The following is a 27,803-nucleotide window of genomic DNA, read 5'->3' as shown; positions in this document are numbered from 1 at the left end:
TCTCAACTATATGGCATCTGATTTTAGGGCAAAAGTCTAGTATAAGGTACCTAGATATAAGTTACCAGCTGTGTACACAGAATAGTAATTATTGATTATTGTCAGTGCAAGGGCAACCACCCACCAAGGACAATACCCCCCCCCCTTCCCCTCCAGGCAAATACCCCCTCCAAGGACAATTACTCCCTTGGATAATAACCCCCTAAGACAATATTGCCAACAGACAAGATATCAATTATTATGTTGACTCCGCCACCACCCCCCCCCAATACATACACACCCACCCACCCACACAGGGGGTGATTAGCCAATCCTAGAGGGTAATTGTCATATGGGGTCATTTTCCGGGGGGGGGGGGGGTATTATTGCAGGAGGATGTAGGCGGTATACTTTGTCATCAAATGAGCATACTAACTTAGTACATCTACGCTTTTTGTTCCCTTATGCAGATAATTTCACTGTGTGACAAAATCAAGTAAAGCAGCAAAAGGCAGGATGAGACTCCCAAGCAAGCAGGTAATTATCAAAATGGTGTTTGCCATATGAGCTGTTAATTGGTCTGGAAAATGTTAGCGATTAAAAGTACTATGTCCCATTTGCTGGTCAAAAAATGAAAAGGTTAAATTCCAACGTCATTTGGAAGACAATTCTTAATTAAAACTTCCCTATAAAAAAAAGGGTTTGAAAATGGCTCTTTGTAGGGAAATAACAACCATTTGTTGTCGAATCAACGTAAGTGATTGCATTCACCTAAGTAATAGTCTGATATTCAGACCCTTGTACCAAAGGGTCATACAGTGCACCATCACAAGTACAAGTAATACCTGCAAAGTTCTACACAATTTGATGTTGGCTGCAAGGGACATAGTATCCTTAAAGGTCAACCGACTAAGCCTGAGTCATTACGGTTTTTGTGCTAAACGGTTAACCGTTAAAAGTATACGGGCGGTTTCGTTTAACCGTTTAATAATAATCTGAAAAAGTGAAAATACAGTTTTTTAATAGTGCTGTAGCTCGGAACCCTGCTGGTCTTCAGACTGTCGGGCTGAGCATTCCCAGCCCCGGGACTATGGCACAAATTGGGTCATCCTGATAAACATAGACCAGTAATAAACAACATAAAACATGTCTTATTATTCCTCATCTGAATTTGATATCACGATTAACCTTGCAAAGTTACTCTGTGAAGTTAGCTGATCTGTGACGTGTTTATATATGCCTTTGCAAATGCGATGTTTGCACATGGTCAGGGAGAGAGCTCCCTGCATGTATCATTGCCATATGAAATTATGTGGAAGTGTGTATCACACACACCCAAGACACACCCTGCAATGAGCTGATCCAAGTTAGTGACCAATCAGGAAGGTTCTCTAGCTATGTGGGTGGAGTTTGATACCAGCATAAATTACAGGTTGGTGACCGCGCGTGCTTTCACCGTACCCAGTTCAGTGGGAGGTCAAGAAGCCACGCCCACATGTGTGCATGTGACAAGCATGAGCTCTCCATCTGTGTGTATGTACAGTGTATTTGGGCGCCGGAGGTTTGTGTGTACATGTGTGTGTGACTGAGAGAGCATATGGGCTAGCATGTCCCTGCATGTCCCTGCATGGACGAGGCAGGGACATGAGTGAAGATCGAAGTAAGAAAGGGTGGCTGTGTTGATCGGCTGAATTGAAGAATGATCAAAAACTTAAATTACTCACAAATAATATCCCAGACTTTGTTGATTGATATTTCTAAAACTTCAATTATTATTGTTATCAATATTTTTGTATTTTATTTATATATGAACATTATTTTAGGGGGCGAGTCGGCAAGGGATGGATATTAATATTGAGAGAGAGAGAGAGAGAGACTCGGGGGAGAAGGGATGTGAGAGGAACTGACCATCGAATGTGTAAACATTTAGAAAGTTGTGAGCTGAGAGTGCAGTAATAAGAAAAGGTACATGAGCGATGAACACATTGCAGAGAGAAGGGAATAAAGAGGGTGAGAAAAGAGAGAAGGGGGCTGGTTGTTTTATTGTTTACAAATTCATTCATGGGGATTACTGCTGCCAGAAAGCTAGCGCGCAGCGGCCAGGGTGTAATATTACACTGCGGTTTCTTTGATTATCTTTATCATCGGCTATTAGCACATTCCAAAATGTATGCAAATAACGGTTAACCGGAGCGAGAAATGCTAAACGGTTTTGATGAATGCGGTCGGATAACGGTCGGTTAAACGGTTTGACTCAGGCCTACAACCGACTAATAAAAAGTGAGGGTATTCCTTGTTTATCAAGTGATGAAAGGATGAAGTCATCCCGTGAAGAAGCCATCGGCTACAGAAAGCCATGAACTTTCCCGATGAGTGGCTTAAAACCCTGTGCCAGACTTGGAATGGGATGTAGAGGAAGAGAAAAGAGTTATCTGGCCACAGCCAGGTGGATGCTGAGGAGTGGAAGGCTTGGAGAATACTGAGCCATCAAGAAACAAAAGTTGTCCAACACCGAAGCATGGGGGAAAATGAATGTTAAACCATGATGATGATGATGAACCCAAATGTTTAAGGTGGTCTTCAGTCCTGAATAAATACATCAGTGCCAGGCCTGATAATCTTTTTTCCCAATTATTTCCCATATTTTTTTCTAGTGCTCACTTTCACCCTTGATAAATCAGTGCTATGCAATATTGTGTTGTACAAAATCAGCTTGTATAATATTTTCCAAATTCAAAAGCAAAAACAAACTAGGTTCCATACAACTATTGTTTTGATTCTTACAGGTGCTCCTGCGGATGTACCCTACTTGGGATATAAGCAAACAGAAGCGAATGTCAGCTCGTATCTCCCTCAAGCATGGGCAAGCTTTCCTTCGTTTTTGAGGGTAAGGAAAGGTTTATAAATACTCTGTGCACTCTGGACTATAATGTACCATTCAGTAAATTCCGCCAGATGTTTGTCTTTTTCCCTCATATTGCTCAGTGATCTATACATATTCTTCCAAACCTTTTGATTTGATTTTATTTGTCATTATCAACCGAAATCAAGACTACTCTCAATAAAAAAAATTCTCACTAGCTCGAAGTCAAAGAAATGTATACATAGATACCAGCTTTGACCCTAATGTATTTCTCTCTTTGTAACTGTACATTGTTCTAGCCAGAACACTGATTACATTCTAGGACATACATTAAAAAAGGTATCACTTTGCCAAACTAAACCCGACAAGACTTTGCTTGCCTGTTTTCTTTGTTTTTAAATGATATACTTTGAAAATAATTATTTACCTTGTTTAAATGTATTTGATTTTTTCCTTCTTCTTCTTAAATTAATACTAAGAGTGATAGTAATACTGACAATCCATTTTGCATAACCTGTTTTAATATGTGTGCTGTTACCCCAACCCTCTATTTTTCCCTCAGAGTGGGTCATCCAAGAAAAGAACTTCACTGCAGCAAAGATCACCAAGTGCCATACTTAAAGGCAAGCATAAGCTGTCTCCAGGAGGTGATGACAGAAGCAAGAAGAGATTCAAGGTAGATACTGATCAAGTACCCCATGGAGAGGTGTCATCAAACATTCCTGTGAAAGACGGAGAGAAGGATATTGAGGAGCAGCAAGTGCGTTTGACACGAAGTGCCGCAAAACTTCAAGGAAATGGAAGAGTGTCTTCCCAGAGTGCTTTGAGCTTACAAAGTGGCACAAAGAGTGGACCCAGCATCATTGCAGCTGTTAAAGAGCAGATGCATGTCCACCCGGAAGGTCCAGTTGATGACAAAGGCACCCTAGAAGATGATAGTACTGTGTCATCCTCCTTTGGCCCTCAGAATGAACTGTTCCAGGAGAATCTCAAAACATCAGGGGAACAAGCATCATTGTCCGGAAGTGAGTCAACTGCTACGAATGACAGAGAGTCAGAGGTGAGTGTGAATGTCCAAGAGCATGGGCTTCCTTGGAGACACAAGCGCAAATCGCTGTGCCCAAGAAAGATACTCCGTAAGATGGAACAAGAAGAAGCAAGTGCAGGTGTGCCAGGGAATTTAATTCAGGAAGAATGGCTAACCCAGGCAGAAGACAGTGCAAGCAGCACACCTACAGATGAAAGGAATGTTCCAGAGTCCAGTCAAGAACAGGTTAGATTTTCAGACCCTGACAAAGAGATCCTCTCCGAGTGTATTGAGACCCCTCCTGCAAGATTGGAAAGTCCATCAGTGATGGAGTCTGAGGAACAGTCTGGCCAGCTAAATTTGCTCTTGGATCAAGATCCCATGCTTGCAGAAGGAAACTTCTCCTGCAGTTCAGACCAGACCATGGTCCCATCCTCTTCTCAAGGAGCCATAGAAGAAGCAGTCTCCTTTCCTGGACTCCGGTTCCAGAGCATTCAAGACTTCCCCAGCAAGAATAACGACACAAGGGATTCAGTAGAAGGAAACTCTGCCTCCTTGCTGGGAGAAGGGTTTGCAGATGTGGTGAACAGTTCTTTGATAGAGGAGACTGTCCAAGGTGATAGCCTAGACAACTTGCTGCCAGGGTTAAATATGTTGCATGTGGGAAGGGGGGTTGTGGAAGGCAATCCTCTGAATGAAAAGGGATGCAGGTCTCAGGAGAAGAAAGACAAAACACCTAAGGTCAAGAAACACAAGCACAAATCACCGCACAAGAATAAGAGGACATCAAGTGCAAGACGGTTGGATATGCAGCATGTTGGTGACAAAGAAGCTTCTCACGATGACAAGGAATCCAGTCCACCAGGTACTATGGACAAACTGCACAAGAAACGTAAGGTAAAAAAAAACAAGCGCAAATCACATGAGAAGTGTACGACAAAATCTACCTCACCAGGCAAGTTTCCATCCAGTGACCAATCTTCACCCTTGCCGAAGAGTCCTGTGTTTGGACGAATTCTACCGGTCAGCAATTGGGCCAGCCTTGAGGATCCTGTCACATCACCTTGCCGCGTCCAGCTTGTGGACTATCTGACCAGCAGCCAGCAGAAGCTGCCACCAAAAGAAGGTGATGAGGAAAATACAAAGGTACAGGAAGATAGCCCAGAGGCACCACAAGAAGTTCATCAAGCAGATCAAGTAGCAAAAACATTGACGGAACAGGTCATCAAAGAGGCTGAGTGTCCAGGTGTCCAAGTACATGAACAGGATGTTCATACTGAGGAGGACGTGAAGGAACCATCTGAAGCATTGAGCACTCCACTTAGCAACTTTAAAGAAAGAGAAGAACGGGCAGAAGTGACCTGTGATGACAATCAGCCCTGCAGCAGTGCAGTGAAAGGGCAAAGGTCACTTTCTCATCAAGATAATGATCAAAGTAGAGCTGTAAGAGAGTGTGAGAGTGCAGAAGGTTCTTCACCCCACTTCCCAACAGGACAAGAGGACAGTGGTCAAGTTTTCGGAAGTCCGAATGCAGATGGAAAGATCGATACTCCATCAGTAATTGAAAAGGATGGCAAGAAGAGAACATCGGATAAAACTAAGAAAGCTGTTCGATCCAGGAATCCACGGGGAGCAGGTGGATGGGAACAGTCTTTGAGACAGCGTCCTCAAAACGTCTCCCCATTCCAGGTTGGAAGGGATCCCAACGCGCAAAAGAAAGGAGCAAAGAAGGTGTCGCCAAAGAAGGATACAGCTAGGAGACTGCAGCAGGATGTTCATTCTCAGGTGAGGAATACATCAGGGGGATATGTTTCACAAAGACTAAGATCGATTTTAAGTTGGACTTAAGTCTGGCGCAGGCCGTTCCTGCCACTGTTTGCTCTCACTATTGGCCGCAATTATGATCTTTAGATAATATTGTTTCCATAAATAATGAACTTTCCAAAAATGTAGATCTGTGACTATGATTTGTACGTTCCTTGAGAAACCAATGCCATGAATGGTTAGAGGAACTAGTGGCATGAATGGCCTGCCATAGTTAGTCCAACTTAAAATTGATCGTAGACTTTGTGAAACACCCTCCATGTCTCCTTTCTGAATGCTTAGCTTGATTCTGCACCACTGTGTTGCATGTTGGGATTCGTTCTTCTGTGTTAGAAACTTGCCTCTGTTTAAGAATATATTATGTGTCCCATCATTATTGTATATGGAGGAGTAGTATAGATGTACAAGACTGTACTATTGGAGAGCTCTGCAGACCGTCTCATATCTTTCATTTCATTTACTTGGTTTTATATTCTCAGCAGTGAAAGGTACACTATTAAGTGAGATACAAAAGAGAGGCAATGATATTCTGTAACGATAGAAACTATTAAAGAAATAGATATGAAATGCGTCATAATCAGATTCAACGAAAATGGGAGAAATATCGAAGAGATGAAATTTTCATTACAATATGGCTATGCCTATATATCATATACCTCAATATTTTAGATGCTGCCATTGCCAAAGGAGAAGTCAAATGATGCGAGCTCAATCTCTAATAGACCATCCACGCCATGGAGGAAAGGATGGAGGAAGAAAGAACCAAGAGCAGTTGCCACGGTAATTCCTTCTTCTATTCAAAATGAAAATTTGAGAAGACTGAAGAATATTTCTTCAAAATCTACAAGGTGGCGACCCTTATCAGAAAAGAAAAAAAATCATATTGTCATGTGCTTTTTTTTAATGAGCTGGAGTTATTTACCAAAGCGTTTCGCATAGTTCCTTAAAAGTGATTGTGAAATGATTTCTATCATTGACGAAATAATAAGGAAAAAAATATATATATACCGGTATAAAAAGTCTTTAGATCACAGTACCACTAAATCTTGAGCTCTGTTGTGCTGATTACATATGATATGATCCATAACACACTTTACATTTTATGTTATTGAAATCATGTGCCTGAAATGTGACAAAATGAAATATAATCTCTGACACCATCAAAGAATTTTCTCTAAATCATATAGAGACAATTAAGTTATCCGAGAGGTTGTCGGGTCGTACTGAAGAGAATGAGTAAACTCTGCTATTCACTGAACTCTTCTTTGTTCTATAGCAAATTTCTCTGTGGGCACATATGCAAGTGAAGCTATGTTGACTTTTTTGTTTACTTTCATCTCTTTCACCTCAATTCTTTGCCCCATCATATACAGTCAAACCTGTTTTATTGACCACCTGTCTACAAAGGCCACAATTTGTGTTTCCCTTGAAAATGGTTTGTCACTGAAACATGCACTAAGTGAACCTGTACATGAAGACCACCTGCCTTTAAAGACCACTTTTTTGTATCCCTTGGGAGGTCTTTATAGACAGGTTTTACTGTATATGTATTCTTTGATTGTTTACTCAGTTTTCTCTTTTTGATAGCCACCTCCTCTGGACTTGAAAGGAACAGAGGGAGAGGGAACAAGCGGAAGCAAGGAGATCAAAATCAAGGAAGAGGCAGAAAAGTATGGGGTAAGTAATGAGAAGCTTAGATGATGAAGGATTTATTAAAAGGAAAAGTAGAAGGTACCAGACCAAGAGGGGAAACCAAGAACTAACAGGGAGGGGAACATTAAAGCCCCACTGCACTAATAGCTACTTGCGCCCTCTTTATAGCAAACAATGCCTAATCGGTGACCATTGGTCCCCTTTTTCTTATGTTAATTGAGAGCTGATTTGATGAGATAACCACCTGTCAGTGACCATGCAGGGAGGTCTAATCTCTCCTGGACAAACTAGTGCAGAGGGGCTTTAAGACATGGAGTGGAATGACACTGCAAGTGTAGTAGGGTGGCAGATGACAGAGATGTTTGGAAAAATGTCGCAATCAACCTCCAGCTGGGAGAAGATGGATAGAGGTGCTCAAAGGGCTAGCAATCCCAACATGGTTAATTCTGGTACCGTGATCACCCATTAACGGAGTTCCTGCAACAATCAATGAAATGTAGTAGTGGAGCTCGTAGCTGAAATCCTGAATTCTCTACAGGAAAATAAGTGAAATTCTTCTATTGATTCATGGGAAGGATGACCACCAGATTAAAGATGTAGGAGGAATCTGGAAGAAGAATGACAAATGGTTAACTCTGCTTAAGTCAAATCTGTTGGGAATTTAACTTAGGAAGTTCAAGTAATATATTTTGCATAGTTGTGTCAAACAAATTGATTCAGCTTGAGCTGTCATATATACATCCCCAAATCATGTGGGTTTTAATGAAAGAATTGCACAACATTTGCAAAACCCTACTTTTCAAAGAAGGCTGTACGACACATGCTTCAATAAAAATTGATCCATGGTCAATAGTTTCAAACTATCAAACCAAAATATATTAATTTCAACCCTAGACCAGACACTAGACCTGTTCCTACCCATTTATTTCTTGACAAAATATTTCCCAGAGTAATTGTTGCCCTCTGAACTGTCAGGTAACCTGAAAAAACATACTTTGCTATTACATAATGTGAAATTAATGCGATACGGTGTGTCCCAGAAAAAACGAAACTGAGAATTATCAAGTTTTATCATAACTTAATCACAATTGTAATTAATAAATGACACATGTTTGTATAGCTTAGATCCTCTTGTTTCATTTGATGCATATTTCATGCATGAGTGATTAAAGAAAGAAGAGGATCTAAGCTTTACAAATATGTGTAATTTATCAATTATAATTGTAAATAAACTATGATAAAACATTGTAAATTCTTGGTTTCCTTTTTTTCTGGGACACACTGTATAGTGTTAATCTTAGGGCAAGTTGTTCCATCTTGAAGTCCAATGGTAACGTTCTCCTCATCTTATGCCTGTTCTCGTTTCTTGCTCTCTTAGTGTATCTTTAGGGGTCAGCTGGTGTTTGGTAAGATGAAAGGCTTCTGCTGGTGGCCGGGAAGGATCGTCCATCATTATGACCGCAGCATCCGGGAGCCTCCTCCCCCTCTCACCAGATGGGTGCAGTGGTTTGGAGATGATAAGTACTCACTGGTAAGATTTTACAGATTCAGGGGGGGGGGGGGGTGTTCACAAAGAGCTTAAGTTGAACTTATCTCTAAGTTGGACTTAACAATTATGGAAGGTCGCTAGCATCTTTTAAAATATTTTGTAAAAGTTATTTTAAAAGGCATAAAATGTTGATTCAAATCATTCATATTTTCTATTATCAAGGAGATTTCATGTTCTTGATGTGGAATTTATGAAAAGTTACTTTTTGCTTTTGAATATATTTTTTCCTAAGGCTACAAATGGCTGTCCATAATGTTTAAGTCCAACTTAGAATTAAGTTCGTCTTAGGATCTTTGTAAACCCCCCCCCCCCCCTCGGTCAAATTTTGACTCTCATAACGACTTGACAATGTCATTGACTCTGACATTGTCCACCAATATGTCCATAATGTCTGGGAGCCGCCTCCTCCTCTCACCAGATGGGTGCAGTGGTTTGGAGATAATAAATATTCTCTGGTAAGATCTCATTCCTCAGGCTCAGTCATGGGCACCGACAACAGACCTCCCCCCCCCCCCCCCCCCCCCCCAAAAAAAAAAAAAAAAAAGTTGTTATCCCTAGTGGCCAAGAATATGGCCAAGAATGAGTTGGCTTGAAGTCAATGTGGAGCCGGTTTAGCGTTGTAAACTAAGACATTAACTGGCATATTTCAAATGTTCTTTAGGAACAAAATACAAAATACAAACCAATTTTTTGAGATACCAATCTCTATTGTTGATCGTTTTATATATTCTGTTTTCACCTACTACTTAAAGCTGAGCCTTGGCCAGATTGCAGGCCTTGAAGATTTTCCAGACTACTTCAGTGTGTCCGCCTTCCAGAAGTGGGGCCTATACCAGAAAGCATGCTATGAAGCTCTGAATGTAAGTCAATTCTGTAAAAACCTTTCCAGCTCAAATAGGCCACCTGAAACCCCCTCAAATATCATTTCTTAAAGGCCCACTGCACTACTTGTAGCTACTTGCTCCCTCTATGTAGAAAACAATGCCTAATTGGTGACCATTGGTCCCCCATGATCCTCTTTTTCTTATGTTAATTGAGAGCTGAGTTGATGAGATAGCCACCTGTCAGTGACCTTCCGGGGTGGTCTAATCCCTCCTAGTCAAACTAGTACAGACGGCCTTTAAACCTTGTAAAACCACCAGTACATTGTAGGAAAAGGGTAGGGCCTGGGTATTCCCTTCCTGAATCATGTCGTTGATCATTGTTCCTATCTGCTCGAAACCTTGTTGAGTATCCAGATCATGCAGTATTTGCTATTTCTTTCAATGAGTTTGTTGTTCAATCAATGGACATATTCTCTAGGTGGTCACAAAGTTTCTCATGATAAAAACTTATATTTTTAAAGTCACAACACTGGCAATTTCTTGCTCTGTTACACTTGCTATCGAAAACATAATAAATCAACGAGAGGAGAATTTACAGGTAAAGAAATTGCATGGGACAAGTAGTGATGTAACATTTGCTCACATGAGTCTGCTAGTGTAAAGAAAGGCTTATAGTTATTGCTCATGGGCCTTCTGTGATTGTATGGTCGTGTTAAGAATTATGCTATCTGTTAAGAGCTAAAAGTGCATCAAGTCAATGTGTATAGTACAGGAGCTAAGGTCCTTCCTGCTCTCAACATGCCATATTCTGTGTGAAACGGATGTACTTTTACAGTTTTGTTCACTTATTGCTAGGTTGCAGCAAAGAGAGCTGGCAAGGATGTTTCCGTTGCCATGCCGACCCCTCCTGCATACCCTGGTGCCAGCATCAAGGAGAGGCAGGAGTACAAGGCCAAGATGCTGGAGAGGTGTAGAGAGATGCAGGACTGGGCGAACGACAAGTTCCTTCCACAGGGACGTGAAAGTATCCAGCCCTCAGAAGGTAACCGATCCATTTATTTTCTTAAAATCGTCATGTTCACAATACCTGGTACAAAAATGACTTTTTAACCTTTCCTTATTTTTGTGCTATTAAGAGATTTTCCAATGAAGCTGAATTTATATGGGAAACATTAACAATTTCTGGCTTCCATACCCGTTAATATACATTTTAAAGACCATATTGCTTTTAATTTTAATTGAGCTTTATTTCATCCTGTTTTTGTTAAGAGTTCCATTGCAGCTAACATTAAGCTGTTAACTTCAGTTTGCAATTCAAAAAGATGATAATATTTGCATTAGCAGATAATTTTAGCTTTAGGAGTTTCTAAAAGGGCTGTAGAGATGCACTATTTGAAGAAATATTGTCAATAAAGTATTGTCAAGGTAAATGTAAAACTTTGTAAACCTGTGTACAAAGACCACCCATGGGAGACAACGAAAGTGGTCTTTATAGGCAGGTGGTCTTTACACATAGCTACTTCAGTACAGATTTCAATAATGAGCACTTTGAAAGATAACATAAACGTGGTCTTGATAATAAGGTGGTCTTTACACATAGCTACTTCAGTACAGATTTCAGTGAGAAGCACTTTGATAGGAAACAGAAGACATGGTCTTTATAGACAGGTGATCATTCTATACAAGTGGTTGCTAAAGCAGGATTCTCTGTAATTTTGTATTTTGATAAATTGTTTGTATTTGTGTTTGTTTCTGTCAGAGGACAAGCAAACACCCCCTATCCCTGAGTCACCCCCACCCAGCCCTGTCCAGGAGAGGAAGAGGTCCCCTATCAAACACAGCAGCAGGAACTCTCCAGAAAAGGAACCGTTCGAGGACAAGAGAGGTATGATAGGAACTTTCTTTTTGATGTCTCATAAATCTCTAGGACAGTTTACATGGTACCACTTTTTTTAATAAAAGGGTGAGAGTGAATTTCATTGTTAATTCAGTATTTTTTTCTTCAGCCCACTTTATGAAAGAAAGTGAGCTAGAAATTGCATTTGGAAATATGCGTTGATCCACTAACTTAAACAAACCTTTGCACTGAATTGCTCATCACCTGTCTAAATAAACAATGCAACATGTTCATTTTATTTTAGTATAAAAATTATAATTTTTTTTCAGTTCAGATTTAGCTTTTGAATAAGGCTTTTAATATCTAAGCTTATGGATAAAAATGCCTTCCCATTTATATTGGAGCAGATAAAGTACCTGAGAACAGCAAACAAAATTTTTTTTTATTTAGAGTCTACATGTAGTATGGTAGCATGGTGCTAAAATGTTGCTCATAGTGACTTATTTTTTTAATTTCAGAAGAGAGAATGAAAGATGTCAGAGGTGGGAAATGGACCATTGAAGGTTAGAACTGTCTATAGATTGCATAATTTATTTATCTCTCTTTTTAGTACATGGTCAACACCTTCACAATCACTACTTTTTTTAAAATCATTTATCATCATCATTGTCATCATCACCATAATCGTCATGTTCATAATAATCATCCTCATCACCTTTATGATCGCAGTCATCATCACTGTCAATATTTACGATTTGAAATATTTAAATTCCATTTCCATATTTTATCATAATCATCACTTCATCATGCTGCATATCTAAACTGGGAACACTTGGATCAATTTTATCATTAAGCTTCTAGTTTCATTTTTGTATTCATGTCTTTATAATTGTTCATCTTTTAGCTCTTAGAGTAAACACTTTCAATTGTTATTCTCTTAGTCTGTCTCATTCTAATGATATGCAAAATACAATGTGACATGCTAAGTACAGTCAAATCTGCTTTAGTGACCACCTCCCTACAAAGACCACATTTTTTTGTTACCCTTGAAAGTGGTTTCTCATTGAAACATGTACTAAAGGAACCTGTCTACAAAGACCTCTTTTTTTTTGTTTCCCTTTGGCGGTTGGTATAGACTGGTTTGACTGTACTCTTGAACTCTTATCTTGTTGTAGAGATCTGCATAGGATGTGGAGGTACCAGTCTGACTGCCAAGCATCCTCTGTTTGTTGGAGGCCTTTGTGAAGTCTGCAGGGTGAGCAGATCTATCAAAGATGAAAGAGATGATGATGATACTAGTATTGGTGATGGTGATGGTGATGGTGGTAATGATGGTGGTGGTGGTAATGATAATAATTATGGTGACGATGATAATAGTGGGTTGGTGATGGTAGTGATGGTGGTGGTCGTGGTGGTGGTCGTGGTGGTGGTAATGATGATAATAATTATGGTGATGGTGATGATGATGTTGGTGGTGGTGGATGTGGTGGTAATGATAATAATTATGATGATGATGATGATGATGATGGTTGTGTTGGTGGTAGTGGTGGTGGTGGTGGTGATGGTGGTGATGATCATCATAGTTACCATGCTAAATGTGATGGTGGTCATGATGATGATGGTCACAATGATCTTTATTGTTGCTAACAAAATTTTGTATTTCTGATGATAATGATAATAATCATAATCTAGATAAAACAGATCGATAACACAGTGCTGATTCATACAAGCAAGCTTGGATGAGGAGATCTACGATTGACTATTTTGTAATTTGACAATAATTGTTTGAAGTTGTTGCATTGTATTGTTATAAAATTGTTGTAATTATCATCTATTAATTCAATACAAATATAAGTTGGGTTTAGTTTACCTCTTGGTACGATCTGTGATGTGTGTATTTAGCTTGATGATTTCTAAAGTTAAGTCCTTTCTACTTGTTTTCTTCTACAGATCGAGTACTTGGAAGTAGCTTACCTGTACGATTGTGAAGGTTACCAGGTATAAGTCTTACCATTCTACTATTTGGTTTCACAACTTGATTTTTTTAGAACATTTTTTGGGTATTTTTGTTTGTTTGTGTGTGTGTACACATACATGCATATGATCTGTATATAGCACATAGCCTTCTCTGTATTATGTATGTTAATGCAACATACATATAGTATGATGCTTAACCCACACCCATGTTTAAACGGCACCCCAACATAAATTAACGTTGACCCACCACAGTGAAAAACAAGGGAATATTTAGCTCCTCTTGTTTTTCATGTACCTCATATTTCAAAAAAGGAAAATCAGAAGCTAATCAGAAGAATTCAGTAAAGTGAAGAAAGGTAAGAAAGTTGTGTACTTCTTGTAACTCTATGATTATCTATCCTGTGTAGCCAGCCTGTTAAAACTGCTGATCTATACACACTCATAGTCTCTGTGTAGTTGAATAAAAACCCATTGAATCATTTGTTAGCAGTTCCTACTTAATCTAAATCATTCTGAAACCAAATACCTAACAATATCATAAAAATAGGAGATATTTGACTGGTAATATATCCTTTCTTCAGGCCCATTGCTGTATCTGTGCTGAAGGGAATCAGATCACATTGTGTGATAATCAGGGTTGTTACCACTCTTACTGCACAGTGTGCATGGATAACCTTGTGGGACCCCAAGAATCAAAGCGGGTAAGTAAAATAAGAAACGCCCCCTGATCAACATACAATCACAGTATTAATCATTCTTTCGTTCTACAAATATCTAATCTACCACTCGGTTAATATGTAATTTTTGTCTTCTCTCCCCTCTTTCCTTTTCCCTTTCTCTCACTTACTTTATCTCTATTTCACCACTTAACAGCTCTCTTTTTTTATTTGTTTATTCTCTGCATTATTTTCATCTAAATTCCTTCTCATTGGCTCTGATGTTATTCTTTTAGTGTATGTCTATCTAATCTTTTCTATATTGACTTTTTAAATACTACTATTGTTCTTTGATTTTGTAGTTTTGTCTTTATATCTCTTATCTTCTTCTATTTCTCTGTCAGGTTGTTCTCATTTCTCTCCTTTGTATTTTGGCCTTTTCCCTCTTTTCAGACTCTTTATCTGCATCACATTTTTGCTGTCTCTTATATCCTCCCTTTATGTTCCTCTCTATCTCTCTCTTTCTTGCTTCTTTCTCTCTTTCTTTATTCTTTCCTCTTTCTCTCTCTCTCTTTAATCTTTTTCTCTTCATCCCTCCCCTTCTCTCCTGCTATCTCTGTCTTTGTGATTTTTTAAAGCACAAAAACAAATAGTTGATTCATATTTTCAAATGTCTTGTACCATAAATGAACCAAGTCCTCTTTTATTCACTCTCACCTCAAGGTGTCTGAGCAAGAGCCTTGGTCCTGCTACCTCTGTTCAGCCGACTGTTCCCATGGTTACTTGACACGCCGAGAGGACTGGCAGGAGCAGCTGGTGGCTTTCTTCAACCGTGACCAGGTTGCGGACTTTGAACCCCTGCGGATGTTCAAGCCCCTTCTCCTGAGTAACCGTCGACCAATCAGAGTCTTGTCCCTCTTTGACGGCCTTGGGACAGGTACCGGTAGTTTATACAGCTGTAGTATTCAAATATTAAGTTTTCTCCAAATATTACCTATATTCCGATGATAATAACGAAAGTTAAAGCACCTTCTTCCGAACGATGAAAAAGGTGTAAGAATATGTTATGGGGAGGAAAGCCTTGTCACATAAATCAATTCAGCTTCTGGAAAGTTGTAGAGTTTCCAGAGAACATACATTGACAAAGAAGAGTTCTGCAATATCAGAAACTTTCATGTGTATAAATCTTCCACAGATTTTGCAAGTGGTCTAGTTTGCAAAAGTTAATGGTGCAAAATTATCAAACTTGATCGGAACACAACATGTAATATTCACAATGCACAGAAGTTCCTTTGCTGAGAAAGTGGTAATCATTAATGATTTGCTAAAGTTTCTGGAACTACTGTATATTTCTTTGGTTGTCCATCTGCTCTTGGTGGTATATAAGAAAAATTAATATTGAATATCACAACCCGGCCCTCCAAAATATTCATATGACTTTTCACTTGTCTCCTTTAACCTTGCTAGGTATGTTAGTGTTGAGGGAACTAGGTTTTGATGTGGAGTGTTACTATGCTTCAGAGGTGAGTGAGGAGGCCATCACTGTGGCTGCCGTCCGCCTCAAGGGTCAGATCAAGCAGATTGGTGATGTTCAGAAGATCACCCCTAAAGAGGTAAGACCAAAACTGAAAAGATATCTCTCTTTTTTGGGGTTCTTTGTTGTTGCTTGAGCAAAAAGTCCAGTTACTAAATTATCCCCTGAAAAAAAAGTATGATTGGTCTTAAATAATTGGACTTTTTAGCCTCTTATTTCATTTTATTTCATTTCATTTTGTTTATTTCCATTTCCAACAAAATAAATAAAGTACATGGGATTGCATTGTACATAGTAAAACAATGAAACTTAACAACATATTTGTAATTGGTCCACAGTGTACAATAGGCATATAAAACAGGTTGGTCATGGAGGGGACTGCTGAAAAGCTGGGCTTGTAGATTGCAGCCCCCTATAACGTATAATTGCAAAAATAGTATATCAATAATAAAGGAACGCACAAATACATAAACCAATTAAACATAACATAGAAGGAGTGAAAGGGACAGGGAAAGAAGGGAGACAACGAGAGAGGGCAGGGCTCTTACCTATAACACACACAACACAACACGGGCCGACTGGAATACGGATGGCCAGTACAAAATGAATCAAAATATCCAAATGCATTTTATTGAGTTAAATATATTTTAAGAGAGAGAGAGCTAACGGTTGATAATTACGCAAAAAATATTTTTTTAATTTGAATTTAAAAGAATTTAAACTGGGGGCATTCTTGATGCTAACATCAAGAATGGTCCATAGCTTCGGGCCTGCGTAAGTGAATATGGATTTAGCATGTAAAGTTCTAGTTAATGGCAGATGAAATTCGTCAGATTGGCGCGTAGGGTATTTGTGTATAGTTTTATTTTTGATGAATATTAAATTGAAGGCTGATGGTAGCGTATTATTATTTAACTGGTACATAAACTGACAGAGGCTATAATGATATAAATCATTTATTTTCAACACATTATTTTCAACAAATAAAACGTCAGTATGGGATCTCCAGGAAGTGTTACAAATAACATGCATAGCTTTTTTTTGTAGAAGTAGTATTCTATGAAGATAAGGTTCGTATGTATTACCCCAAACAATAATACCATAATTTAAGTAGGGCAAAATTAATGTCGAGTAAAGCATTAGTAGGGAGGAGGTTGGCAGAAAAAACTTAACCTTATTTACAATCCCTTTTAGATATACAGTTCATATCGAAGAGATATGATTGGGCTCTTTGATCCCCACCTATGTGCTCTTGTTTTATCAATAAGGCCTAAAAAAAAAAAATGTATTGCCCTTTGCGACCGACCCAAAAAGCTTTTTAATTTTTTCAATTTTTTTTTTACCGTTTTTTAAAAAGTATTCAAAACTGAGAAATATCAGCCCAAAGAGGGAGAAAAAAATTAAAAGATTTCTGACTGACCGACCCATGTTTTTGCACCGTAAGGGCAATACAGCCTCTTTTTTTCTAGGCCTAATGGCAAAAGGGATAAGAATCACCAAACTGATTGGGGCTGTTTGACCCCTACCAAGCTACCATATCTCTTTCTTCAGTTGATAAACAGAAAAACGTGATAAGACTTTATCTTTATCTGTAATGAATTTTATAATGAATTGCACATAATCACAAAGTTAAGATGATATTTTATTGGTTAAAAGCTGTCCATTTGTATCGTGTTTGTTCATATTAGTGTTAAACTTGTACATTTAGTGAAATATACTTTAAAAGTTTAGTTTAGTTTAGTTTGAACATGTGATATTTTTGATCTCATGGGTAGGTAAATCAGTAACATTTGAAAGAGTTTGTACATAAGTATATGAAAATACCTAGTACTTGTCCAGTAACAGATTCATGTAGTAGTATGTTAACTTGTGTCATTCCTGGTTATTGTTATCTTTACTCTTACACTCAATTATCTATGTTACACTATAATTTTGAAATTTGTTATCCGATGTGTACAAACAAAATTGAGAATGATCTTATCTGTTTGGATTGAAATCAATAAAATTTGAATTTAAATTTTATTGGTAAAGATATGTATCATGACGATTGTCATCAAATCCCAATGCAGCTCAAGTCTTGGGGACCCTTTGACATTCTCATCGGTGGCAGCCCTTGCAACGATCTCTCCATCGTCAACCCCGCCCGCAAGGGCCTGGCAGGTGGGACGGGACTCCTGTTCTTTGAGTTCTACCGAATCTTGCGTGACCTTCAACCCCTCCCAGATGACCCCCGACCTTTCTTCTGGCTGTTTGAGAACGTGGTGTTCATGGGACGCAAGGATAAGCTCAACATCTGCAGGTTCCTACAGGTAGAGTCAATAGTTTAGAGGCTCTTCTGATAGTTTGTTTTGTAATGATAGAGGAAAATAAACAATTTCTTTTTAATACTCTCCTTTATATTTTGTATATTTCTTTTCTTGCTGAAGATACTCCCCTTCTCTTTGTGCCAAAAAAGAATCCCTGTTGTCTATCATTTCTTGCCATTCTCACTAGAAATGTTGTGTTTAGAGACTTTTTTTAGTCTTGCTCTACATACTGTTTATTTGTCTGTATTTTTTGGAGCTATTGTTTGTCCCATTTTACTTCATTGTCATCACTTTCTTAACTTTATATATTGCATGGGAATAGATCACTATTGGGTATGCATTTACTTCTGCATATATATACCCCACGCATTAAGCAACATCAGCTTGAATTAGGTATATAAGGTGCCAACTGTTTGTTGTTTGGTCATTCTCTTGATGTTGTTGTTTCGTTGTGTCCATGTAGTGTAACCCAGTGATGATTGACTCTCGTCACATGTCACCCACTCACCGAGCCAGGTACTACTGGGGAAACCTTCCAGGAATGCACAGGTAATACAATCAGTCATTTTAAAGCCCCACTGCACTACTTATAGCTACCTTCGCCCTCTATACAGCCAACAGTGCCTAAGCGGTATCCCCCATGATCCCCTTTTTCTTATGTTAATTGAGAGCTGATTTGATGAGATAACCACCTGTCAGTGACCACGCAGGGAGGTCTAATCCATCCTGGTCAAACTAGTGCAGATAGGCTTTAAATGGTTAATTATCAATGGGTGATTGCATACAAACTTGCCTCCTTTCAGGATTTCACTTGATTATAGATGAATATCTGTCTGTATGTCAATCGTTAAAAAGGCAAGTCCACATTTACCCTGAACTTGTCTTGCGTAACAAGTTTACCGTTAAACAACTTCAACAAAATATATTTTGTTCTTCAAACAAAAATTTGCTGACGGACATTTTGATATCCAACATGAGCAAGAGAAAATAAATCCCAAGACTCAAATGGAAATTCCAATTTTGCCCATAGGAAAACAATTCATTCTTGCTTTTTCCCTGTTTCTCTTTAAAGGTAAAGGCCAGTTTTGGAAACGCCTCCATTTCAAAAAATGAAATGGAAGCTCTTATTACCAATCATGTGAATGAATATGTTTTGACTAATACGTGATGATACAAATTTTGCTGGAAAACCGCCTACTAATTGATATATTTGGTAAATTATTATATCTATCTGGACTGGATAGATATAGGGTAGTCCCATGTACATCTTTTTGTGTACAGTGCTTGTAACTTTACCAAGACTGGGCCAAATGATTCCAGAACCTTGCAAAACACAAATACTTATATGCTAGATGATCAACCTTTTCTGACCGATTCCACATGTTTCTTTCACAATGCAATCGCATGACCAGAACTGGTCTATACCATTAACTCCTTTATGTGCACTGAGTATAATTTGTAAGTTCCGCCATCTTGTATCTTGTACCTTTCCTGCAGGCCATACGTTGCAGGAGCTGACAATCCTTTGTGTCTTCAGGAATGCCTGGAACCACACTGCGATAGGCAAGCTCAGGTATGTAGCAAGACTTGCGTTATGATGATCCTGCAAACTAACAGTTGGCAGGGTTATCCATCTTATTTGCTTGCTGAATCAATCAACCACACTTAAAAAATAGCTTGACTTCAAAAAAAATTGTTAACTCTTTCCTATTTTGCACCATTTCACTAAATTAAGTTTACACACTGTACATTATCTACCCATGGACTTAAATCACATGTTCATTTTCTCTGAAATATGTCTGGATAGAGGCTTTCTGACAAAGAAATTACCCATAAACTTGGATTGAATTTGAGGGAAAATTATCGCTAGAATAAGATCAGATTGCATCAGAGAGCATATTGTTTTAACCCTCCCAAAATTTTCAGGCCCTGGAGCCATTTGCCACTGACATCCCTGAAGTAATTGATGATGTGTATTACATTTAAAGGAGTAGTTGATCATGGTTTAGTTCAATAGAAGTAGAAAAAAAAGAGAAATTGGTCAGTGAAAGTTTCAGAAGAGTCGGATAAAGAAAAAAAAAGTTAAATGTTGGGAAGGTCTTGAAGATCTAATTGGTAAATTGGAAATTTGGCTGCATGTTGATGAACTCTGGCAATAAATCAACAAATTATAATCTGTTTCAAAGAATATCATAATTTTTCATTTTGGTTTAAGGAAAATATTTTGACAAACCTGTGCCCAAATTATTCATGGAACATATTCTTTTTGCTCCATGTCCACATTGAAAAGAGGTTCATTTTTTTGTCTCAACTAATTTTTTTTTTTAATATTTCAAAATTATCCATTCTCTTGTCAACAGTTCTCCAAGGTAGGGACTATCACAACCACCTCCCACTCCATCCGCCAGACCAAAGATGCGATCCTGCCTGTCATCATGAATGGCAGAGAAGATGGACTCTGGTCCACAGAGTTAGAAAGGTAATTACAAAATCATATGACCACATTTATATAGAAAGCAAAGTGGGTGAACATTAAAAAACAAATTAATTACATTTTCAATGTCAGTTCAGTCAATCATAAAAAAAGGAACATACTAAGAATTAGATATGCAAAATCATGAAATAAAGGAGTGAGGTGGCAAAGTAAATTTCTTTTGACCTGTTGACACTGGTTGACATTTAATGAAATGTGCTAACAAATACAAGGAATATTTTTGATTGATACAGTGATGTAATTTCTATTTTGTTAGTTCCTTTTGATTACTGTCACTTATTCTCTATCATATGCTGCTCCATGCAGTCAATGACCCTCATCTTTTGTTTATTGTACCATTGAGTGTGCAATCTTGAATGGTGCAGATAGAGAAATATATCTCTTGAAATCGCAACGATCACGGAATTTCAAAAACAAAAAGAATTATCAGTAAAGTAATTCATACCTGTCCGTTTCAGATTGTTTGGCTTCCCGGATCATTACACCGATGACGGCAACCTTAGCCTTTATTGTACCATTGAGTGTGTAATCTTCAATAGTGCAGGAAGAGAAATATATCTCTAGAAATCACAAAGATCGGGTAATTCTGAAGAAAGGAAATATCAGTTAAATAATTTAAACTTGTCTGTTTCAGATTGTTTGGCTTCCCGGATCATTACACTGATGTTGGCAACCTTAGCCGCACGGCTCGGCAGAAGCTCCTTGGCAAGGCATGGAGCGTCCCCGTCATCAGACACCTGATGGCCCCTCTCAAAGACTACTTTGCATGCAGCGCACAGAACGAGTAAGATCAGAGGATCTCCATCCCTGTATAATTGACAACTTATGTTCTTGCAATGTGTAGTTATTGGAATGAAAAAGATAATAACGCAGTTCTTAAAGCAATTGCTTGGTCCTGATAGTATGCAGGTTTAAATCATTTCTTTTAATTGTTCTAATGATTGCAATGATGGAAGATGGAAGTGTGAAAATACAGAGATGAATCTCATTTTGTAAACAGGGATTAGTTCTAGATGGGGATTTCAAATCTTAGAGAAATGCAGACTATTTCTATTTTTGCCATGAGAACAAATGTCTCCTGAAAATCTCAAAGTCTGCCAAATCTGCTACAATTTAAGCCTTAATATTCTGTGTTTATGTAACTTAGGCAAAACTCGGGCTACCTTTTTTCTTGGAGACAGAAATATTAAATGTAGTTCATGTTTCCAACATAGATTTGTTTCTTTCTTGTATTGACTAGTTTTCTTTTCCATTTTGGAAAGAATAGAATAGATTTGCTTTCATTTCACTTTATATTTTGTTGTTCTGTTGCCAGGGATGTTATTTTGGGAATCTGTGTATCTCATATATTTCTTTCCTTTCCCTTTTTTGTTTTTGCATGCAGTGTTTAGTTGTAATGAAGATGAGATAATATAAGTTTTGTAATAAGTTTGGTAGATAATAGTGCAGCCCAAGTAATATTGAAGGTATTTGGTATTCTGTAGTTGCGTGTATGTAAGGCTTCTTGAGAGCCAAACCTAGCATGGGTGCCATTTAAGCAATTTACACATTTCAGGGTTTTCAAGAGCATAGGAGAACTAGCTTTAGAGGCAAGATTCTTTTAAATATAAGTCTACAAAGCTAAAAAATCTTGTTTATTATCTCCTCAAGAAAGATGTCTTTTATGGACATGTTTTAAGGCATACCCTTTTGTCTTTAAAACAATTTTTATGTGGCAGAGGGTTTATGAGGACACCTTTTTCTTCATTTGTCTGCGATGCAAACAGATGGAAATCTGTAAATACAACTAACTATTTAATCTGCTATATGTCAGAGGTAACAATATGGTAAGAAATAGAGAGAGGATTTATTATGAGATGATCATCATGTTTGATTGAATCGTAATCATTTAAAGTTGATACGAAAACTAAATTATGCCAATTTGAATGTGCAATTTAACAATGGCTGAAATCACTTGTCTTTTATAACTTTTGTTGTGTTGTAAAACGTATGAAGAGTAATTTTGAATATGCAAGCAAATTTTGTGTGTGATCCAATTGTGATTATAGAATCAGTACTATGAGATAAGCAAATATATTTCATATGTAGACAATTTTATATTGAGAATGATACCTTGCCGTGATTCTTAAATATTTGAACGTTTTGTAGCTTTAAAATAATCTTATGGAAGCAGCTGTGATCTTGCTTTGTAATTCATCAGATATTGATAATTCATCTTAGCTACAATCAAAATTGTGCACTTATCAGATGGCAGGACTTTATTTTTTCACATTAATGTTATAAATGTACAATTGGTGCTATTATTCAGAATTAATGATAAGTGATGCAAAATTTAATTGATATTTTCCAACAAATTAACCATATTGTCTGTTAAGCGCCAGAAAGGTGTTAACACCTATAGTTTACACAGACTTACTGCTCTTCTGGCTCTGAACATGCAATATGAACCTAACTCCTAATAACAGTGCCTAAAACAGCAAAATGATGTCCATAAGGAGCCCAGAGGGAATTACCTTTTCCACAATCATTTATTCCCATCTGGCTCACACAGATGGTTTGTTAGTGTAGGACCAATGGAGTCTAAATGTTCCGGTATGTAACTTATCTTGCCATGTATCTTTGTGTTATCTTGAACCTTGCAATACCCTCTTGCCCAATATGTGTTGCTGGTGCCAAATTTGCCAAAGTTTATCAATCCAAAAGTTGTTTTACATTCTTATGCTTTATGTGTACTGAGTTTGGTAATGTTTTGAAATTATCATATGTGGTCTTTTTTTCTTTCTCTTCTTGTCAAAATCTTGTTAAATCTTTAAAAAAAAGTTATTATTGTTGATATCAAGTATCACAGCCTTCGTCTATGACACAGGAGTGAGGCATTTTCAATTCCTGGAAAAACGCACACACAAAAAAGCAAATTTGCCAGTATTCAGCATGACCTTTGTTTCACTCCTCACATGACAATCCCAGCTTTGAGGAATACTTCTTTTTTTTTCAGTTATGTTCTGTTCAATTGATTTTCTTATGTTCAAATAATGTTCCTATGTTAGCTTGTAGCTATATTTTATATTGTTTTATGTTATAGCTTTTGAATAAAGATAGTATAATATATCTTGCATAAGTCCTGCAGTGTTTTGGTATTGCATTGACGAGTGTGTATATATTATTGGCTGATTTTGGGTGAGATACATGTATGACAGTATGAATACATTGTCCAGTTGAATAGTATTATGTAGTCTCATTATTTTTACTGTTATTTTCATTAATGTTGTTATCATCATCACCAACATCATCAATGATCATGCCCTAATATTTCTCTCTGCCATAGCACACATGTATATGTGAGATTATTGTGTGACAAATAATAATGTGCCATATTTTCTGTGGGAATGTGTTTACACATTGTGTAGGAAGTGATTATGTTCGAGCCATGGCAGTGAGCTATTTTAAACATCGAGACACCTTGAAATCCCACGCACATCCATCTCTCTGTATCCTGTCTTTCTTTCCAACTCTTGAACCTAGCTATTCTTTGTATGGCTGTCTCACTCTCTCTCTCTCTCTCTCTCTCTCTGCTGTTTCATGCATTTCCCTAAAGTTTGTTTTCGTTGTCCCATCTGTCTGTCTGACCTTTTCCCCCTCATTTCCCCTCGATGTCTCTCCTCAATTCCTTTTCTCCTCCACTCCCATCCTTCTTCCACCTTCATTCCCTCTCCCTTCATCCCCCCCATACTCAGTTGCTTAAACTCTCTCCCACTCCCACTGTCATTCCATCTCTCACCTTTATTCCTCCTTTCTCCCTCTTCCATTCCCCTCTTGGTCTTCCTCCCTTCTCTCTCTTCCCTCTCTTCATCCTTCCTCTTTCCCATCACCACTCTCTCTGTCTATGTACAATCACATTGTATTTCACTTCCCTCTCTTTCACACGCAATCATGTACAATTTAGATTTGTCACACTAAACGAACACAAGTTCAAATTCAAAATACATACAAGTTCCCAGAAAAATTCTGGATCTGTTGTTTTTATTATCCTCTTTTCTAGAGCCATTGCCTAATTATCTTGTCTATTTACATATAATATACACAATTACACAAACATGCATTTCAGTAATCAGTTGTATTTTAATTGCTATGCTATACAAGTCTTTTCCATGTATTTTCCCCGTCGTTGCATGTACACGTTTTGGGGGTAGAGGGCACATGTACCTATGTTTATGCATATATGGAAGTTGTCCACCTTTGGGTCATTGTTTAATAAATACAATAAGATTCTGATAAGAATATTATAAAATAAAGAAAGCCTCTGCTTGGAAAAGAGTAGCACAAGAGTAATGACCCCTACACGCCCATTATCTACCAAACTACCTAGCTATCCTTACTTTTTACCCATCTATCCCCACTACTCTCTTTGCTATCTAACCCCTTTAACCCTCAAATAAAAACTCCAACACCAATACAAGAGCAACGTATTCTTTGACAAAATTGACTGAGTAATCTGAAAACTAAAAGAGAAAGATAACCTGTATGTCTTCTACACTCTTACAACGTGGAGCATATGTCAAGTACATTTCATGATAACATAGAATGTATTTTTTATGTCATCTATAACCTTTGAAAAGGTCAAAAGCCATACATTTTCAAAAGTTTTCCTAAATTGCAAATCTGCAGTATATTACTAACAAAATGAAGTGTATTCTTGCTCTTTACTGTTGGCAATTTAAAAAAACAATAGATAAAAAAAACCTTTTAATGCCAAATGATCCTATTCACAGTGGCAAAATTAGGCATTTCATTCTCCCGATACCACCATCACCAAAAAGAAAAATTACTTACAGTTGATTCCAACCCCTTTCTAAGTCTAAGTCTAATTCTTGGCACAATAAACAAATTATATATCTTTAAATGATTCCACAATCACGATACACGAACCCAGTCATACAAAACAGAATACAAGTAATTTAAATACATATATTTTTTAGCACCCCAAAACTTCTTCTTAAATTCACCATTACAAAATCTGAAGGCTTTAAAATATTCCTAAAATGAACTATTTCCTATGCTCTAAAATGGCAAACAATGCAATACTATAAAGCCTTGCAAAGGCATATCTTAGATCTTGGGACGGTGGGGTTGGGTGTGCCAGGCAATTTCTGAAAAACTTTAATAGGTATCAAATATGAGTCGTCACAAAAAAAAGATACATTGAACCTAACAATATTCCACAATATACCAAAAACACACTTTATCCAATATCAACTGCATACACCAGTGCACACTAGTTTCTACTTTTATGTATGTATGTCAGAAAGCATATAGGGTACACCCGACTTAAAAACAAAACAAACAAGGCAGAGAATCTTGTTCTTATTCTCGTTCCTGGGTTGAACACAAACAAACCTAATATGACATCAAAGTAAGCATTAAAAGTATGCACTTTCATATTTCTTCCTATCACTACATCTACTGATAATGTATACATGTAAATCTTTTAGTATAATTCCAGATAGGTTTTATTACATGTTGAAATCCCATGACTCTACATGATGAACATTTAAATAATGTTAAACTGTAACCATTACCTGTCTCCAATATGAAAATTTGTCTTTCCCTGACTTTCAACTGTCAATTTAGAATTAATATTATTCCTTCTATTCCACTCCTCACATATATACATGTACTTCCGAGGAAATAAACTTAACGGTACACATGCAATCAACCTTATTTGACTGTTGCTCTACAGACTTCATAGGCATGAGAGCCTATTCCTTGTATAAGTGTGTTGAGTTGGGTATGACAGGCAGGACTAATAATTACCCGATTTAAATTGGTTTCCTGATTATTATTTTTTTCCGGATTTTTTTTCTTCCCTATTTTTTTTTTTTTTTTTTTTAAACCAATTTTTTAAATATTTTTCTTCCTGATTTTTCTCTTATTTTCCCTGTTTTTTCCTACTTTTTCCCCAATTTTCTTACTCAAAAAGGGGGGAATTTTGTTCGATGCCATTTTTTTTTTAAACTCAAGGTTGGGTAATTGATTTTTTTTAGTGCTCACTATCACCCCTGGAGAGGTGAGCATGTACATGTATGTAGGGTTTCATTAGATCTACCATTGATGATGAGGTATCGTATATCTCTTTACAGAGAACCAACATTCCCAGCAACCATAATGACCGTTTGTATTGCACAATTCTAAAAGCGTAAAGATATAGTTGAGTTCTGGGCCCCAATTTCACAAAACTTGTCATCAGTGACAAATGACAGTTATTGTTATAAGCTACTGAAATCCTTGCTTCTGATTGGATATCAGCAGATTTGTCACTGATTTTTGTCATTTGTCATTGAAAAAAGGCTTTGTGAAACGGGTCCCTGGTCATGTGATTACATAGTGAAAGAAACCGTCTAGAACCGATTGGGAAAGGTTGATTATGTACTTATGTAGTAGGCCGACATAAAAATTGATGTAATGTAAGGTTTTAGAATCCTCAAATTGATAAGACACAGACTCAAGCCTGCTGAAGATCATGTGCACAAGTAGCACAACTAAGAGAAAAGTATGTGTAAACAAGTGGCATGAAAGTTCAGCTGTTTTTAAAGTCATACATATATTTCAAATAAGAAGGCATTTGAAGAGCAATCCTATACAAGAGACATTTCTTTCATGATAAAAAAAGAATGGTCGCGTATATTCTCACCTCGTACCAGATCTAAACCTTCTCTTCAAGGATCCACCTGAACCTTGGTCGTCTAAACAAAAGATTTTATAATATAACTTTACCACACCTTTTTGGATATATGTTTTGCTCTTGATGCAGCAGTCTAGGGGAGTGTTTCACAAAGACTAAGATTGACTTTAAGTTGGATTTAACTATGGCAGGCCGTTCATGCCACTGTTTGCTCTCACCATTTACTGGCATTGGTCCCTCAAGGGACGTACAAATCATGGTCCCAAATCTACAGAATTTACATTCTTTGATACTTCATTAATGAAGGGAAAATATATTCTAAAGATCATAATGGTGAGAGCAACTAGTGGAATAAACAGCCTGCCATAGTTAAGTCCAACTTAAAGTCAATCTTAGTCTTTGTGAAACACTCCCCTGGAGCAGTATTGGAGCACCTTGCAATATGGATGTATGGCCTATAAAAATATCCAATATTATTATCATTATTATAATAAAAGAATCACTTTTCTTGTCTAATATGAGTAATCTTTAAAACAAGCTTCACTGTATTCAGAAACCTCTCCACCATCCTACGTATACACCCTTACAAATTCAATCATAA

At 37.5% G+C, this 27,803-nt stretch overlaps 1 protein-coding gene across 3 annotated transcripts; it reads left to right on the top strand.

The window, feature by feature from the left end:
* Positions 1-362: 362 nt before the first annotated feature.
* LOC582367 (DNA (cytosine-5)-methyltransferase 3A) lies at positions 363-23,638 on the top strand. Of its 3 annotated transcripts, XM_030984652.1 has the most exons (20): positions 363-516; positions 2,766-2,866; positions 3,405-5,654; positions 6,363-6,473; positions 7,281-7,370; positions 8,725-8,877; positions 9,648-9,755; positions 10,575-10,761; positions 11,479-11,604; positions 12,075-12,119; positions 12,732-12,811; positions 13,507-13,554; positions 14,115-14,234; positions 14,913-15,126; positions 15,657-15,802; positions 17,793-18,032; positions 18,493-18,578; positions 19,527-19,602; positions 20,390-20,508; positions 21,158-23,638. In XM_030984652.1, exons 3-20 carry the CDS (start codon positions 3,726-3,728, stop codon positions 21,309-21,311), a joined length of 4,032 nt encoding a protein of 1,343 aa, XP_030840512.1. In that variant the 5' UTR covers positions 363-516; positions 2,766-2,866; positions 3,405-3,725; the 3' UTR covers positions 21,312-23,638. The 3 variants fall into 3 exon arrangements, with proteins under 3 accessions (XP_030840512.1, XP_030840513.1, XP_030840514.1); XM_030984653.1 differs by lacking the exons at positions 363-516; positions 21,158-23,638 and adding an exon at positions 20,982-21,116 and having other exon boundaries at positions 2,570-2,866; XM_030984654.1 differs by lacking the exons at positions 363-516; positions 9,648-9,755 and having other exon boundaries at positions 2,570-2,866.
* The last annotated feature ends 4,165 nt before the right edge of the window (positions 23,639-27,803 follow it).

Source organism: Strongylocentrotus purpuratus, unplaced genomic scaffold, assembly GCF_000002235.5.
Source record: "Strongylocentrotus purpuratus isolate Spur 01 unplaced genomic scaffold, Spur_5.0 spur5_scaffold_14, whole genome shotgun sequence".
Classification (NCBI taxonomy): Eukaryota; Metazoa; Echinodermata; class Echinoidea; order Camarodonta; family Strongylocentrotidae; genus Strongylocentrotus; species Strongylocentrotus purpuratus.
This window is presented reverse-complemented; position numbering and strand designations above follow the sequence as displayed.

Excerpts from the sequence above, each read along its gene's own strand:
- LOC582367 (XM_030984652.1), top strand. The coding sequence starts at position 3,726 with ATGCATGTCCACCCGGAAGGTCCAGTTGATGACAAAGGCACCCTAGAA. Across the intron at positions 10,762-11,478 it reads AAGTATCCAGCCCTCAGAAG|AGGACAAGCAAACACCCCCT; the intron begins GTAACCGATCCA and ends TGTTTCTGTCAG. Across the intron at positions 12,120-12,731 it reads TGGGAAATGGACCATTGAAG|AGATCTGCATAGGATGTGGA; the intron begins GTTAGAACTGTC and ends ATCTTGTTGTAG.